Source organism: Somniosus microcephalus, chromosome 16, assembly GCF_052327205.1.
Source record: "Somniosus microcephalus isolate GS21.2 chromosome 16, FLI_Smic_1.0, whole genome shotgun sequence".
NCBI classification, from domain to species: domain Eukaryota; kingdom Metazoa; phylum Chordata; class Chondrichthyes; order Squaliformes; family Somniosidae; genus Somniosus; species Somniosus microcephalus.
In genome coordinates this window covers 22027445-22042934 of record NC_141002.1, presented here as the reverse complement: position 1 = coordinate 22042934, position 15490 = coordinate 22027445, and the positions used below count along the sequence as shown (strand labels likewise).

The 15490-nt window shown below is 45.0% G+C and overlaps 1 protein-coding gene across 6 annotated transcripts in view; it reads right to left on the bottom strand.

Moving 5' to 3' along the window:
• The window catches only part of cntn1b (contactin 1b), a 1036112-nt gene that overhangs the window by 584262 nt on the left and 436360 nt on the right, over positions 1–15490 (bottom strand). For all 6 annotated transcript variants that reach the window (XM_086008675.1, XM_086008680.1, XM_086008681.1 and 3 more), the window contains one exon: positions 454–660. In XM_086008675.1, coding sequence (XP_085864801.1) covers positions 454–660 — 207 coding nt within the window. The remainder of the gene's footprint in view (positions 1–453; positions 661–15490) is intronic.

Genomic DNA, 15490 nt, shown 5'->3' with positions numbered 1-15490 from the left:
GGATGTGGGCTGGGGGAAAGGGGAGACAACTAGAAAAATGAAGAACTTCCATATTCTGGTCGCAGGACTCCTTCTTGATCCTCCAAGCAAATGTAAGGGAAAATTTTGTGTGGAACTCTGAGCCAGGAGCGCACGTCCCAAAGTTGGGGAGAGCAATCAATGCCCTATAGGAATTTCTTGCCATTATTCTCAACAGATGAGTCTCCATGCAGAAATTCCCGATGTGCATTGTCGGCACATGAAGTTCTGCACCGAGATCATGAATTCCTGCGGTTTACAATACAACTTATAGACTGTGTCCTAAACCATGTGCTTATGGGGTGGTTTGCTTATTAGCTCAAAATTTCTTTGCATTGATAGCCCGAAATAAATCCGATCTGGACACTTAAACGTTTTCTTTCTACCCCCTGGAAAAGGTTCGGAGAGAAGAGCTGCAAAAACCAGAATTCTCACCGTCAGTTTGAGGGATGAGAGGAATGTACTTGCTGAAAACGCTTTTGGAAATCGACGGGCTGGTGACAATGCAGGAGTAATTGCCAATGTCGTTCTCTTCCACTTTCGCAATGTAAAGATTCCCGGTCGTCTGGGAAACAAAATGGCGCCTGCCGGACATGATGAACCTGGGGAACTCGTTGAGTAGCCAGCGATAGGTGAGGTCATCTGTGGGGGAACAAAACAATCCCTGCAGTGAACACAGAGTTCGGTGAAGAATGGAAGTCCCAGTTGAAGCACTCTGCACAGTGAGACAGAATTTTTTTTAAAAGTTTTAGGAACGTTTGTGCTACTGGATGTCAGTTCTGGGCGATCGGAACACTGCTCCACGTTTTGCACCCGATGTCATCATCAGGCAATGCCGGGTCATGTAAAGCAAGGGTTTGGTTCAGGGTACATTTTCCTGTGCTGCGTTCATACAATGAGATACATTCACCACCTTAAACATTCACTCCTTCCAACACTGGCGTACCGTGGCTGCTGTGTGTACCATCTACAAGATGCACTGTAGCAACTCACCAAGGCTTCTTCAGCAGCACCTCCCAAACCCGCGACCTCTACCACCTAGAAGGACAAGGGCAGCAGGCGCATGGGAACACCACCACCAACAAGTTCCCCTCCAAGTCACACACCATCCTGACTTGGAAATATATCGCCGTTCCTTCATCGTTGCTGGGTCAAAATCCTGGAACTCCCTCCCTAACAGCACTGTGGGAGTACCTTCACCACACGGACTGCAGCGGTTCAAGAAGGCGGCTCACCACCACCTTCTTAAGGGCAATTAGGGATGGGCAATAAATGCCGGCCTTGCCAGCAAACCCCACATCCCAGGAACGTATAAAAAAAATTGTAAGTGAGGCATCAAACTCCGTATTTACTCTCTTTCTAGCAAAATCAATGCATTATGATTTTGCCAGAAGTAGTGATTGGAAGAAATCCTTCCATTAGAAAAAGAAAGGCTTGCATTTATATAGTGCCTTTCATGACCTCATGATGTCCCAAAGCCAACAAAGGACTTTTCTGAAGTGTAGCCACTGCAGCGATGCAGGAACTGCAGTTGCCAATTTGTGCACAGCAAGGTCCCACAAACAGCAATGAGGTAAATGACCAGATAGTCTGTTTTACTGATGTTAGTTGGGGGATAAATTTTGGCCAGGACACCGGGGGGAATTCCCCTGCTCTTTTTCAATATAGTGCTGTGGGATCTTTTACGTTCTCGTGTGAGGGCAGACAGGGCCTCAGTTTAACGTCTCATCTGAAGGACGGCACCTCCGGCAGTGCAGCACTCCCTCAGTACTGCACTGGGGTGTCAGCCTAGATTTTGTGCTCCAGTGCATGGCGTGGGACCTGTACCCACAACCTTCTGACTCCGAGGCAAGAGGGCTACCGCTGAGCCACTGGCTGACACCTTACAATGTCAGTGACATCTCTTAACCAGAGGAGGTCTTGATTCCAATTACCTTAATCCCAATCTAAGAGAAGAACCCACTTTTTCATATGTGCAGCAGTTTCACTCACGAGGACTGAAATCCTCGTGACGCGTGAGCGAATCTATCAATTTATCGCCAGTGCTCAGGGTCTCAAGGGAGAGGAAAGGCAATCCCATTCCCCATTCCCACTCCCCAACTTGGGAGGCTCCAATTCAGACTCAGTTCCCAAGAGCAAAATGACAATCTTCTAACTCACTTTGCAGCACAGTCCCGTTTAGGTGCTAAATAGAAGCAGAAAATACTGATAAACTACGGCAAGTCGGGCAACATCTGGAAGAGAAAAGTCAAAGCCTACGCTCCAGAAATGCCCCAATTGAAACGTTAACCCATTGTTCTCTCTTGGCAGCATTAAATTTTGTTTCCTTCCTTCGGCCTAGGCCGGAGGGAGGTGGATGGTCAATGGGACAGACGGAGACAGGAAAGTATCGCTCAGCCTGTAGACCTGGAAATCAGGGATACAGGATCCACAGAACAGGGGTTAACGGTCAAAATTAGGAGCACTTCATTTTAATTGTGTGAAGTGTCACAAACAGTCGAACAACCTTCAGTTTAATTTATTTTCACTATTTATACGCTAATGTGTTTTTGTGATCCACAAAACCAAATTACAAATGAATTAAGAATCAGCCTGGCGTGTGATTCATTTATTCTTTCCTCACACTGCTCAATCAGAGGAGTTAAAACTTCATTGTAATCAGACAGTGAATAGTTTAAGGCTTAAATTATAAAAATACACTGATAATACACCATAAAATACAATTATCTGTAATATATTAGAAGTATTCCAAATAGCACACACTTCCTGTAAGCATAGCACTCCCTTCCTGTCACATTTCAGCGTATCCTCCGAAGCACCAGGAACAATGCCACGGGAGGTCAGCCGTAATATATTAAACTCACGTGGATAGTGTGCACTGCCTGTAAACATCACACTTACTTCCTATAACTTTCCCCATTACATAGGAACAGGGAGTAAGCCATTCAGCCCCTCGAGCCTGTTCCGCCATTCAATGAGGTCATGGCTGCTCTGCGGCCTAACTCCACATACCCGCCTTTGTCCCATGTCCCTTAATACCTTTGGTTAACAAAAATCTATCAATCTCAGATTTAAAATTAACAACTGATCTAGCATCAATTGCCGTTTGCGGGAGAGAGTTCCAAACTTCTACCACCCTTCACTCCTGTAAGGCCTGGCTCTAATTTTTAGACTATGTCCCCTAGTCCTAGAATTCCCAACCAGCGGAAATAGTTTCTCTCCAGCTACCCTATCTGTTCCCCTTAATATCTTGAAAACTTTGATCAAATCACCCCATAACCTTCTAAATTCCAGGGAATACAACCCAGGTTTGTGTAAACTCTCCTCGTAATTTAACCCTTGGAGTCCGGGTATCATTCTGGTAAACCTACACTGCACTCCCTCCAAGGCCAATATATCGGTGGCATAGTGGTTAGCACTGTTGCCTCACAGCGCCAGGGACCCGGGTTCGAATCCGGCCTCGGGTGACTGTCTGTGTGGAGTTTGCACATTCTCCCCGTGTTTGCGTGGGTTTCCTCCGGGTGCTCCGGTTTCCTCCCACAGTCCAAAGATGTGCGGGTTAGGATGATTGGCTATGATAAATTGACCCTTAAGTGTTAGGGGGATTAAATACGTGGGATTACGGGGATAGGGTGGGATATGTCTCGGTGCAGGCTCGATGGGCCGAAATGGCCTCTATCTGCACTGTGGGGTTTCTGTGATCTGTGATCCTTCCTAAGGTGTGGTGCCCAGAACTGCTCACAGTGCTCCAGGTGTGGTCTAACCAGGGCTTTGTATAGCTGCAGCATAACTTCTGCCCCCTTGTATTCTAGTCCTCTAGATATAAAGGCTAGTGTTCCATTAGCCTTTTTTTATTTATCTCTGTACCTGTTCATGACATTTTAATGACCTATGTGCCTGGACCCCCAAGTCTCTTTGGACCTCCATTATTTATAGCTTTTCACCATGTAGAAAGTACTCTGTTCTATCCTTTACAGATTGTTGATCACTGTATCCTCAATGATCGCGAGCAATGCCAAAGGCACATCTGCTAGTACCATAAATACACACTGAGAACTGTGGAGGGGGGGGAAATGTATTACCTATTTGCTTTATCTCCAACTCCTTTAACTCCCAAAATAAGTTTTAGGTTTGTAGAGCACTTTAAAATTCAGGAATCCTGTTCCTAAATCAGGTCAGCAGGACAGGACTGAAATTCACCCACAGAAACCAGGGCAGTTGAGAGGTACGAGCATAGCGTTTTGGAGGTATTCCGCAGTGAGATGGGCTGGCCATCAAGTGTCTGCATCGTCCAGCTTGTTCATGCCAGGATATGTAAGTTGGGAATGATTATTTGGGGTTTCTCTGTTGGGGGAGGGGTAGCGCTGTCCACCTCTGTCAATTCTATTCTTATTTCGAATTACACTAATTATCGGTTAATGGGGCTTCTCAAAGAAAACTAGGAAGAATCCTACATTAAGGCTAAGTAATAGAATCCTCTGTGTACTGAACAATAAAGAGGTGGCTGGTAACTTCTCGATAGAGAATCTAGGTTCAGTTCAATGATGAGCAACTACTTTGGGAAGACTGCAAGGGGAAATTACACAGTTGGAAATGAGAAAACAGCAAGTCAAGTAAAGGAACAGAAAGGGGAAAGAGGCAAAGACAATCACCCAGTGTGAAAAAGACGTGTGGATACCTGATCGTGCCCTCCTCATGGGGCGGGTGGGCATGCCCCCTGTTGGGAGCTCAGCAGTGTCTCACTGACAGAGAGTCATGCTGAATATTTACTGGTATCTCGGATAGGAAGCAATAGCAATCAGGAAAAGGAGGAAAGTCCACACACTAATCCAGCCAGAGTACTAATCCATCGCCCGCTTTACACTATCTAAGCTGTCATACTTGCTGACTCGTTCATCACCTATTAAGCAGTTGCGGTCAGCCCCAACTCTGAATGCTTGGAATTTAGCAGAAACATTAACGCATCACCCATGTCCAGGCAGGTTTTATATTCTCTAACCCTCTGCTGAAGGCCCAGCTTGTGGGGATCTGCATTTACAGGACTCGGACATTTCGAGCAGATTTGATAAAATATTGACACAATCACCCAGGTCAAATATTATTCTTGAATCCACAGATAGCATAAGAGATGTGAAAGAAATCCCTTGCATGGTTCCAGAAATCCGTAGGTTGTTTCCCACGTAGTGACTGTTAACAGCCACAAGGTGGGGAGAGATATGCATGCATAAAAATGTTTCTCATCGACACAACCGACTCAAATAAGGACAGTTAAAGCCCTGAAGGGAGTTGGCTTAAGACAGCTCCATTCCACTTCCAGCAGGTTGATGGAATTGTTGGTGTCTTGGCAGCTGCTTTTCCATATATTGTAAATAAAGTGTTCATTTAAAATGCAGATTCCGATCTCTCATTCATGGACAGAACCAGAGAGTTTAACCAGGGAGATTCCTGCCAAACTATAGAACATCCGATCATATCTTCACCCTACAGACCCTAATTGACAAACACGTTCACCATAACAAAAGCAAAATCTACGCATGCTTTGTAGATTTCCAGAAGGCTTTCGACTCCATCTGGCATGACGGTTTATTCCTGAAACTTATCGAAAGCGGGGTAGGAGGGAAAACATATGATGTAATTAAATCAATGTATACAAACGACAAATGTGCAGTTAAAATTGGAGACAAACAAACAAAATACTTCCCACAGGGGCGGGGGGTGACGCAGGGCTCGCCAATCTCACCGACACTCTTTAATATCTACATAAATGGATTGGCAAAACTACTTGAACAATCTACAGCACCCGGCCTCACCCTATATGAATCCAAGGTTAAATTCCTCCTCTATGCAGACGACCTGGTTCTGCTGTCACCAACTAAAGAAGGTCTACAGCAGAACCTGGACCTGCTGGAGTCGTACTGCCAGACTTGGGCCCTGACAATAAATCCCCAAAAAACCAAAGTCCTTGTGTTCCAGCAAAGATCCAAACATCAGGGACCCAAAATAAATTTCACAGTAGGAACAACCAAAATTGAACAAACCACTAACTACACATACTTGGGCTTAAAAATCAGTTCTACAGGAAACTTCAAACTGGCTGTGAATGAACTGAAAGAGAAAGCAAGAAGGGCTTTCTATGCCATCAAAAAATCAATCCAAATAGAAATCCCAATTAGCATTTGGCTCAAAATTTTCAAATCAGCAATTGAACCAATTGCACTCTATGGCAGTGAGGTATGGGGACCGCTAACTCAACAAGAATTCGCAAAATGGGACAAACACCCAATTGAGATCCTACATGCAGAATTCTGTAAAAGTATCCTCCGGACTCAAAGGAAAACAGTAAACAATGCATGCAGGGCGGAACTAGGCCAATATCCATTAATAATCACTATCCAAAAAAGAGCCACCAAATTTTGGAATCACCTACAAATGAGCAACCCCCCAATGCTATCACTACGGCGCCCTGAAATACCAAGAGCTGACCATAAAGAAGAATACCCTCAGTCAACTAGTCCTGGGACTCAGTGAAGTAACTACTAACAATACTAACAATAACCAGCCCCAGGACAGTGACAGGGTAACACAAAGAATTCGACCCAACACAATCGTCGCTAAGCAAAAGGAAAAATATCTGACATATTGGGCAGAAACAACAAAAACCCAAAGCAAACTCAATTGCTACTTGGCCCTAAACAGACAATACAACATAGCTGATTACCTGACCATAGTAAAGGATAACAAACTGAGAAGAACCTTGACAAGGTACAGACTTAGCGAACATAGCCTAGCGATCGAAAAAGGCAGACACAGGCAGACCAGGCTGCCAAGAGAAGACAGGATATGCTCTCACTGCAGTCAGGGAGTAGTGGAGACAGAGATGCACTTCCTCACAGCCTGTGGAAAATATCAGGACATCAGGGAGAATTTCTACCAAAAATTCTCATAAATATGCCCTGAATTCAGAAATCTGAATGACAACCAAAAACTCCCATTCCTACTGGGAGAGGAGAGAAGCTGTGTAACACTGGCAGCACACTATGTTACAGCTTGCCATGAACAGAGGACAACCAGTAAACTAAGAAAAGAATATATATAAACAATGCGAATGTATATTTATACACTCAGGGATATACCTGTTTATACACTGTATGAATAGAACTGCGTTTATGTGCTCAACCATAAATGTATTTTGATGCTTTGGCAACATAAGATGTAACTTATCATGCCAATAAAGCGATTTGAATTGTGAATTGTGAATTGTACTCATTCACTTAGTTAAGTTTAACTTGTGCTGTATGTGAGGATGTGGGGGTAGAAGAGCCCATGGGACTGTGGCCCCTGATGTTTGACAAGCTCTGGGCAAATCCCAGCCCTTTTGTTACAGGTTAGTTGGTCAGGGAAGATAATCTGCTACCAGAAGGGAAGGGAGAGCGTTATTCTCTCTGAGGTGACTGAAGATGGAGGACATCAAAAGAAAAAAACATGACCTCATCCACAAGCACACAAAAGAGGGATTTCAGTTGGTTGAGCGCCAGAGATTCAGAGTTTGATTGCCAGCAGGCTTCATGCAGCCTTTCATCTTTATGACATTAATGAAATGAGTGCCATCCCTTAGGACATGGACAGAAAACAGGAGCCTGCAGGGACGGAGCAGTGGATGTTGCACTGCATCTCTTGACTGCTGGGCGATAAAATGGGGATTAGTTCTGTTCGGTGCCTAATGGAGACCAGCCTCGACAGCCAATCTCTCCCTCTGTTCTTCCCCTCCCTCTCTATCTGAGCTACTCTCTCTCCCTCCTGTTCTTCCCCTCCCTCTCTATCTGAGCTACTCTCTCTCCCTCCTGCTCTTCCTCTCTCTCTATCTGAGCTACTCTCTCTCCCCCTCTCTCTCTATCTGAGCTACTCTCTCTCCCTCCTGTTCTTCCCCTCCCTCTCTATCTGAGCTACTCTCTCTCCCTCCTGCTCTTCCCCTCTCTCTCTATCTGAGCTACTCTCTCTCTCTCTCTCCTGCTCTTCCCCTCCCTCTCTATCTGAGCTACTCTCTCTCCCTCCTGCTCTCCCCCTCCCTCTCTATCTGAGCTACTCTCTCTCTCGCCTGCTCTTCCTCTCTCTCTCTATCTGAGCTACTATCTCTCTCCTGCTCTCTCCCTCTCTCTCTCTCCGAGCTACTCTCTCTCTCTCCTGCTCTCTCCCTCTCTCTCTATCTGAGCTACTCTCTCTCTCTCTCCTGCTCTTCCCCTCTCTCTCTATCCGAGCTACTCTCTCTCTCTCTCCTGCTCTCACCCTCTCTCTCTATCTGAGCTACTCTCTCTCTCCTGCTCTCTCCCTCTCTCTCTATCTGAGCTACTCTCTCTCTCTCCTGCTCTCCCCCTCCCTCTCTATCTGAGCTACTCTCTCTCTCTCCTGCTCTTCCCCTCCTCTCTATCTGAGCTACTCTCTCTCTCTCCTGTTCTTCCCCTCCCTCTCTATCTGAGCTACTCTCTCTCCTCCTGCTCTTCCCCTCCCTCTCTATCTGAGCTACTCTCTCTCCCTCCTGTTCTTCCCCTCTCTCTCTATCTGAGCTACTCTCTCTCTCTCCTGTTCTTCCCCTCCCTCTCTATCTGAGCTACTCTCTCTCTCCTGCTCTCCCTCTCTCTCTCTATCTGAGCTACTCTCTCTCTCCTGCTCTCCCCTCCCTCTCTATCTGAGCTACTCTCTCTCTCTCCTGCTCTTCCCCTCTCTCTCTATCTGAGCTACTCTCTCTCTCTCCTGCTCTTCCCCTCCCTCTCTATCTGAGCTACTCTCTCTCTCTCCTGCTCTTCCCCTCTCTCTCTATCTGAGCTACTCTCTCTCTCTCCTGCTCTTCCCCTCTCTATCTGAGCTACTCTCTCTCCTGCTCTCCCTCTCTCTCTCTATCTGAGCTACTCGCTCTCTCTCCTGCTCTTCCCCTCTCTCTCTATCTGAGCTACTCTCTCTCTCTCCCGCTCTCCCCTCTCTCTCTCTATCTGAGCTATTCTCTCTCTCTCCTGCTCTCCCCCTCCCTCTCTATCTGAGCTACTCTCTCTCTCCTGCTCTCCCTCTCTCTCTCTATCTGAGCTACTCTCTCTCCTGCTCTCCCCCTCTCTCTCTATCTGAGCTACTCTCTCTCTCTCCTGCTCTCCCTCCCTCTCTATCTGAGCTACTCAGTTCAGTTCAGTTCAGTTCAGTTCAAATGCTTTATTGGCATGAAAGTTTACAGAGAACCATATTGCCAAAGCTTACATTGCAAAAAGGTACAGTTTTCCAACATTCTGTAGGTGTCAATCGATTTGACATTTGTTGGGTATATACAATATTACTTTTAAACAATATTAATTTTAAACAGTCTTTCTACTTCATTTGGTACGTTCAATATTAATTTTAAACAGTCTTACTTTTAAACAGTCCTCAGGTTGTGACATGTTGTTACATATTTAGCCCCAAGGTATGGTCTGTCTCCTTCTCCTAGGACTAATCTCAATTTTGACAGATCATCCAATTCCTTGAAATCTGGGGTTGTTTGGCTTAGCTTGTTGAATAATATGTTTCTTGATGTGTTGAATTTTTCGCATTTTAGGAGGAAATGCATTTCTGTTTCAACCTCGCCAGCCAGACATTGATCGCATATTCTATTCTCTCTAGGCTGCCAGGATTTCTTGTATCTGCCTTTTTCAATTTCCAGTTGGTGGTCGCTTAGTCTGTACCTGGTGAGGGTCTGTCTCTGTTTTGTGTCTCTGATGGTCGTGAGGTAGTCTGCCAGTTTATATTCTCTTTTTAGGGCCCGGTAACATTCTAATCTGCTTTGGCTTTCGGTTATTTTGTTCCAATGTTCCAGGTAGGTTTCTTTGCATTTTTTAATGATTTGGTTCACTCGGATTGGTGTTTGGACGGCTGTGTTGGTCTGGGGCTGGTCAGGGTCCGGCTGAGTACTTAATTTCAGTAGCAGCTGACTCAGGGGACTCTTTTCTGGGTTTAGCTCTTGGGTCTGAAAGGCTTTGAAATGAAGGGTGTCTGGGGAGCTAGATTTGAGGTGATTTAGGAAGTTTAGTGCTCGTTTTTGGATGTTTATTATCAGTGGGTATCTGCCTAGTTCGGCTCTGCATGCATTTGTTGGCGTTTTTCTTTGGGTGCGAAGGATGCTTCGGCAGAATTCTGCATGTAGGGCTTCTATTGTGTGTTTTTCCCATTTAGTGTAGCTTTGGTGATTTAGCGGGCCCCATACTTCACTACCGTACAGTGCAATGGGCAGGATTATGCTGTCAAAAATTTTGAGCCAGATTTTGATTGGGATTTGGATGTTGTAGAATTTTCTTTTTATTGCATATAGGGCTCTTCGGGCTTTTTCTTTTAGTGCATTCACTGCTATGCTGAAGCTCCCTGATGCTGTAATAGTTAGACCAAGGTAGGTGTAGCTCATAGTGTGTCCTATAGTGGTATCACTGAGGGTAAACTGGTATTTGTTTTCCTGACATCTGGGTCTTTTCTGAAAAATCATGATGTTGGTTTTCTTTAGATTTACTGTTAGAGCCCAATTTTGGCAGTATTTGTCGAGTAGGTCTAGTTGTTGCTGTAATCCCTGTTCTGTGGGAGACAGCAGAACCAGGTCGTCCGCATAGAACAGGGACTTCACTTCTCCATCCAGGAGACGGAGACCTGGTGACTCGCTTTGCTCCAGCATGTCTGCTAATTCATTTATGTATATGTTGAACAGGGTCGGGCTCAAATTGCAGCCCTGCCGGACGCCTCTTCTCTGGGTGAAGAAATCGGTGCGTTTGTCTCCAATTTTGACCCCGCATTTGTTTTTCAGATACATTGATTTAATAAGGTCATAGACTTTGCCCCCTATTCCACACTGAAGAAGTTTATAATAGAGCCCTTCGTGCCATATAGAGTCAAAGGCTTTCTTGAAGTCGATGAAACAGGCGAATATTTTCCCATTTTTTGTTTGGTGTTTATGTTTTTCAATGAGGGTGTGAAGGGTATAGATATGGTCGGCGGTGCGGTGTTTTGGAAGAAAGCCTATTTGGTTTTTTCTGAGGATATTATGTTTGTTAAGAAAATCAAGTAATCTACTATTTAGAATACTGCAGAATAACTTCCCTAGACAACTGTTGACACAGATGCCGCGGTAGTTATTTGGGTCTGATTTGTTTCCACTTTTATATATGGGGGAGATTAGTCCTTGGCACCAGATATCGGGAAAACAGCCTGAGCGTAATATGATGTTGAATAGTTTGAGTATCGCACCCTGCATCTCCATATTGCTGAACTTTAGCATTTCATTTTTGATGTTGTCTGGGCCACAGGCTTTCTTTAGGTGGAGAGATTTTGTTTTTGTGGCCAGTTCTTTCCGTGTGATTGGGGAGTCTAGAGGGTTTTGGTTGTCTTTAATTGTTGCTTCTAATGTGTGGAGTTTTTCTGTGACCTGATGTTGACTTGTGTTTGTTTTGTTTTTTGGGATGTCTTTGTAGAGGTTTTCAAAATGTGTTCTCCAGATGTCGCCATCTTGGATTGGTAATGCTTGCAATTGTGTTGTACTCAGGTTATTCCACATTTCCCAGAATTGTTTTGGATTGGTGGAGTTTTCAATTTCTTCGAGTATTTTGTGGGTATAGTTTTGTGTTTTGTTCCTAATGGTGTGTTTATATCTTTTGAGGGTTTCGTTGTATCTAGTACGTAGGTCCGGGTTGTTTGGTTGCCGATGCTTTTGGTTTGATATTTTTCTCAGGTCTTTTCTGGCATTTTTGCATTCGTGGTCAAACCATTTCATATTTTTATTTTGTCTTTTGTGATGCTTCCTCTTCTGTTTCACGAGGTCGGCTTTTACAGCTGCCTCATGGAAGATCATATTTATATCCTCTATGGCCGTGTTTACACCATCTCTGGTGATCTCATATAGATTTTCTTTAAATTTTGAAATTTTACTTGTGAGATCAGGTGAATTTAGTGCTGTGATGAATTTATCTCCACTGTCTGGGGCCCATCTGTATGTCTGGTTTATTTTATGTAGCTTACTGTGTTCTTTTTTTGTGTCTGTAGTTTGGGCAGAAAGTTTAAGGTACACATTTATTTGGTTATGGTCTGAGAGGGGGGATTGCTGCCTGACAGTGAATGCGTTGATATCGCAGGGGTCCAGGTCAGTGATTGTATAGTCCACCACACTAGACCCAAGAGTTGAGGAGTATGTGAGTCTCCCTAGGGAGTCCCCTCTGAACCTACCATTAACTATGTACAGGCCTAAGGCTCGGCAGAGTTGCACTACCTCCCTACCGCTTTTATTTATTTCACGATCAAGGTTGTTCCGATTTGCGATGGCTGGTGTGACATCTAAAGGGGTCTGGCCAAACACATGGTTGTTTCCCTGTGGGTCTATGAAGTCAGGTTCACAACCAGTCCTTGCATTTAGGTCCCCACATATTATCACCTTTCCTTGGGCCTGGAAATGGCTGATTTCCATGTGGAGAGTATCAAATAACTCCTCTTCGAAATATGGCGAATCTATTGGAGGTATGTAGATCGCACATAAGTAAACATCTTTTTTTGCTATTCCTATATTTTTATCTAGTTTTAGCCATACGTGTGATTTCCCCTGTTTTACCGGTGAGATGTGTTTGTCCAGTTCTCCCTTATACCACACCAATATTCCCCCGGAGGTTCTGCCCTTGCGTGTTTTAGTGTTCTTTACTGAGGGCACAATGATTTCATGGTACATTGGAGGACAGTGGGTCGGCATGTCCTTTTGGCACCATGTTTCTGTTAACACAATTATATCAATGTCTTTTATAGCTTTTAGGAATTCAGGGTCTGTACTCTTCATCCCAAAAGTTGAGGAGCGGAGGCCCTGGATATTCCAGCAGCTTATGTGGAAAGAACGCATTTATATAGTTCAATAAAACGAAATAAAATGGACCTATTTTGTGGGATGAGTGTGGAAACACTATTTTCTATAATGCTAAGTGATGATTTAGTATAAATTTCATGAGGCATGCACATATATCTATCTAATAATAGTAATAATACTGATAAGATAACAATAATGATAATGATAAATAACAATATTAATAATTTCTCCGGCTTTCTATCAGGCTGTTCAGCATCGTCATGATCTTTCTCAGTTCTTGGTCTACAGTCTGTGGTCTAGAGGGGGGTCTTGGGTCAGGTATAAAAGCACGGTTCTGTTGTCGGTTTTGTAAAGGGGGGTGGGGGACATTGGTGGTCCTGTTTGGGCTCCCAATGGTAGGGGGGGTGGGAGGGCTGCGTCTTTTGGCAGTGTTTATGAGGTTTCTTGCGAAGACCCACATCCGCTGTTTGAGTAGATGTATTTCGTCATAGAGGTCCCTTGTGTTGATGTTTGGATGATGGGCCAGGGAGACGTTGGGGAGGACAGAACATCTCGTGTCGATCTCCCTGTTGGTGTTGTGGATTATATAGGCTGGGGTGTCCTTTCTGGGCAGTAGTGTGGAGATCACGATCCGCGCCTCGGGGAATTCCCTGCTGGCCTTTTCTGCCATCCTGCTCACCGCCCAAGCCGTGTTTTCCTGTAGGGTGCGTAGGTCGTTCGTGCCTGTGTGGATCACAATCCATTTGGGGCTTCCAAGGGATTCTTTGTTCAGGATCTTCATTGCTTGGCCTGTGTTGCTGCACCATTTTTTCAGGACTTGATGGTCTGGGAACAGCCTCTGAGGGTCCAGAAACTTTCCGTTGGAGTCGGTCAGCAGGACCGCCTGAGGGGCTGGTTTTTCAGACTGGGTAACAGTAGTCTGGGTAGGACTCGCCTGGTGGCTGGTTGTTGGCTGGGTTTCTGGGATATGTTGTGTGGCAGGAGCGGGGTTTGGGGCTTTCGGTGTGTCCTCGTTTAGGGGGGTATCTGTCGGTTTTTGTGTTCCTGTGTGTGAGGACTGGGTATCAGTAGTCTGGGCATGACTCGACTGAGGGCTGGTTGGAGCAGGGTTTGTGGCTTTCGGTGTGTCTTCGTGTGGGGTGGCATCCGGCGGGTTCTGTGTCCTTGTGTGTGTTGTTTTTGTGTCCTCAGGTTTTTGGACCTTAAGAGGTTTGTGTTGCCTGCTGAGCCTTTCTACGGTCTCCTTCATTTTGTTTAGTTGAGTACGGAGTTCTTTGATCTCATTTCTTTGCTCCTCTATGGTCTTTCTCAGCTTGTGGATGGTGGACTCGTGTTCCGTTTTTAGCTGTTTGAGTTCCTCCTTCAGATTCTTGGCCAGTGTTTCTCTGTATTCGTTGAAATCAAGTTCTAGTTTGGCCAGATTCTCTTTCATCATTTTGTTTTCGTTGAGAGGTGTGGGGGGGGTGGAGATGTACAGGGAGGTGTTTTCCTCTGCTGGTCTCTCTTCTTCTTCCTCCACTTGGCTCTCCTCATCCTCTGTTCGATTCTCTTTTGCTTCCTGTCCATTGGTCCTCTTTGTGTCTGTCTTAGTTTTCAACTGGGGGAATTCCTTTTCGAAGGTGTCCAGATTTTCCACATTCCCCTGTATCATGATCTTTCTATTTTTGTTGTAGTAGCTTATGGTTAGCAGGGGGTCATCTTTATCTAGGTTTCCATCTTTACATATTTTCAGTCTGCCTCCACTGCCAATACCTTCACTGGAGACGTATGTGTAGTGTTTTTGTAAAGTCTCCTTCCAGGAGGTGACGTATTCGGTGTAGAATATGAGGTTGTTCTTCAGCTTAGTCCCTTTGTGTGTGGTATAGTCCACGTAGAGGATTTCTGGGTTATTTTTTAGTGTTGTGTACTTGTATTTTTCCTTTGCTTTATTTTTTGTGCATTGCTCAGGATATATCATTTCCCTGCTCATTGTAGTCGTTTGTTTTTTGTCTCAGATAGATAACTTTTTTTTTCCTCTCTTTTTTGTGTCTTGTTCCACCTTAGCCCACTTTTAGGTCCAAAATTGGGAGTTTTTCAGGGGTTCATCTTTGATATAGCTGCTCTTAAAGGTTTATCTTTCTCTTTTTCTCACAGGCTCTTGGTTCGGGTAGTTTATCGTTTCTCTCGGGTTTCTGTTCCTTTTCCTCGCGGGTTTGTTCTTTTTTCAGGTTTTTTTTTTTTTTCCAGCTAAATTTAAATAAAATTAAACTTTTTCCGAACTAACTTTAACTAAAATGAAACTTAGGTAGAGTTAGGTAAAACTTATTTCTCCGGCTTTTTCTCTCCAGCTGGTGTTTCCTCTCCTCTCTCTCTCTCTCTCTAGGTGCAGTTACCTCTCTTTGCTCCTTTTCTCCTTTCAGCCGTTTCCCTTCGTTCAAATTTCGCGCTCTCAGCTCTCAGCTCCCAACGCTCTCTCCGGGCTTCTGCCCTGGCCCCAGCCCCTCGGCTCGGCTGTGCTGTCCCGGCCCGGTGTTTGTCCGAGTTTCTCCGACCCCGGAGTTTCTCGGGTTTCAGGCCCCGGGCTTGCTCGCTCTCCAGGCCCGACCCGATCCGGCACCCCTACCTCTCCACTCGCCTCTTTGACTGGCTCGGGCC